The following is a 1643-nucleotide window of genomic DNA, read 5'->3' on the forward strand; positions in this document are numbered from 1 at the left end:
TTTTCGTATTTTTGGTTTAGAAGTTTGTGCTGTGTGTTTCATGGATGTGAACGTTTAACGGCGTGCTTGACAGGACTTTTTACCCATGTCTGCATATCCATATGAATCGATCGTGCCTAATTATTCTAATTTAGCCAACGAAGACGGCTCTGTGGGGAGGTGAGATTTGGACGTATTTTGCATCTTGTATGGTCAACCTTTAGATATTCTTCCGAAGTTTCGCGTGCCGGTGGAATTGATGTTCCAAGTCAGCCGGGTCGAAGTTCCCTATCGGAAGATCCTCACTACTTGTTAGAAGCGGATCGAATGGCGCCGCGGATGTTGACCGAGGTGCGGGTAGGTTACTCACCATCCTGCGCAAGTTCGATCCCTGGTGGGCGCTTTTTTCCCTAATATTCGAAATAATGCATGCCGCGATGATGAATGTGATTTTCTTCTTAGGGTGTGGACGAACCTCAATGGGTAGGGGAACAGTCACAAGATTTAGCGTATAACTTTTTAAGGCTGGTTACTCTAGGTAGTGAGTTCTTAATTTTGTGGCGCGCGCGGTAATTTCCTATCCTCTTTAGCTACTACCGAAGGTCGGCTGGATGCTACTCCTCCAATGGTAGGATGACGTGTCTGGCGGTTGTCATTGTTGGGTTCTTCAGGACGTCAGACATGGCGCCGCTCCGCTCTTGTGTGACCCGATTTTGAGTAAGTTTTGCAGTGTTGGAGGAGTATATGTTCGCTTTTCTAAGCTGAGCAGACAGAAATTAATGAGAACTTCCTCGCAGAATTTTCGTATTGTTATCAACACATGTAGCTGACCATGTGCATATTTTTCTCCCCACCCGATTCGTTCGCTCAGGGGATCCACCGCCAATACGACGAGACTTAACCTCCTCAGAGCTTGGCAGCCGACCGAATTCGGAAGGATCAAGAGAAGTGATAGGAGGCCTCTGTGATGATGGTATATGATGATGGAATTCAGATCGCTACTGTGGCACCACCGGGATGTCATAGAACTCTAACACTTGGCATGAGGGCACAAGCGGTGGATTTGGATGATCTCGCAAACTTGCGGGAAGATCGGACGACGTTGATGATGAAGAGGGTGCCTCGAAAGTAGGAAACATGGTGTAGTGGTTAGAGGTCGTGGTTGGTAATCGGAAGGTCGTGGGTTCTATCTCTGTAAAGAATCTTTTTAAGTATTAATGATCGAATACTTCAAGTATTGAGTTATCGAATTCTATAACCGAAGTCGTTCTCAAGTAGGTCGTCAGTCTTGCTTCTGAAATTATGAAGGATTTAGATATTCAAACTTCAACGCCCAGTTTATGCCCGATTATCGTTTCGATATTATGTTGTATTTCTATTCATTCAGATATTCATTGGCGCTTCTTCGCGAGGAAATTGCATCTTTCCCAGGCCTCAGTGACAGCTACGATTTGCTGTAATAAAAATGCCCGCCCCTGGATTCGATCCGGGGACCTTTCGCATGACAGGTATCTACCAGCCGATGTGTCCAAGAATGCGAATAGAGGCTATGCATTTATCAATTTGAAATCTATTAGTCACGTATACATCTTTGCAAGCATGCTACAGGTGAGTAGCAACTGTCACACCTGGGGCGCGCGCTTTTCGTCGCATTCCCGCGGAAT

At 45.9% G+C, this 1643-nt stretch overlaps 1 protein-coding gene across 1 annotated transcript; it reads left to right on the forward strand.

Moving 5' to 3' along the window:
• Positions 1–81: 81 nt before the first annotated feature.
• Positions 82–336, forward strand: Pmar_PMAR017843 (hypothetical protein; the record flags this gene model as incomplete). Its single annotated transcript, XM_002785369.1, has 2 exons — positions 82–159; positions 204–336. Coding segments are annotated over exons 1-2 (207 nt in total), but the record flags the coding sequence as incomplete, so codon positions are not given.
• Between the last annotated feature and the right edge of the window lie 1307 nt (positions 337–1643).

This window comes from Perkinsus marinus (assembly GCF_000006405.1).
Source record: "Perkinsus marinus ATCC 50983 genomic scaffold scf_1104296932858, whole genome shotgun sequence".
NCBI classification, from domain to species: Eukaryota; Perkinsozoa; order Perkinsida; family Perkinsidae; genus Perkinsus; species Perkinsus marinus.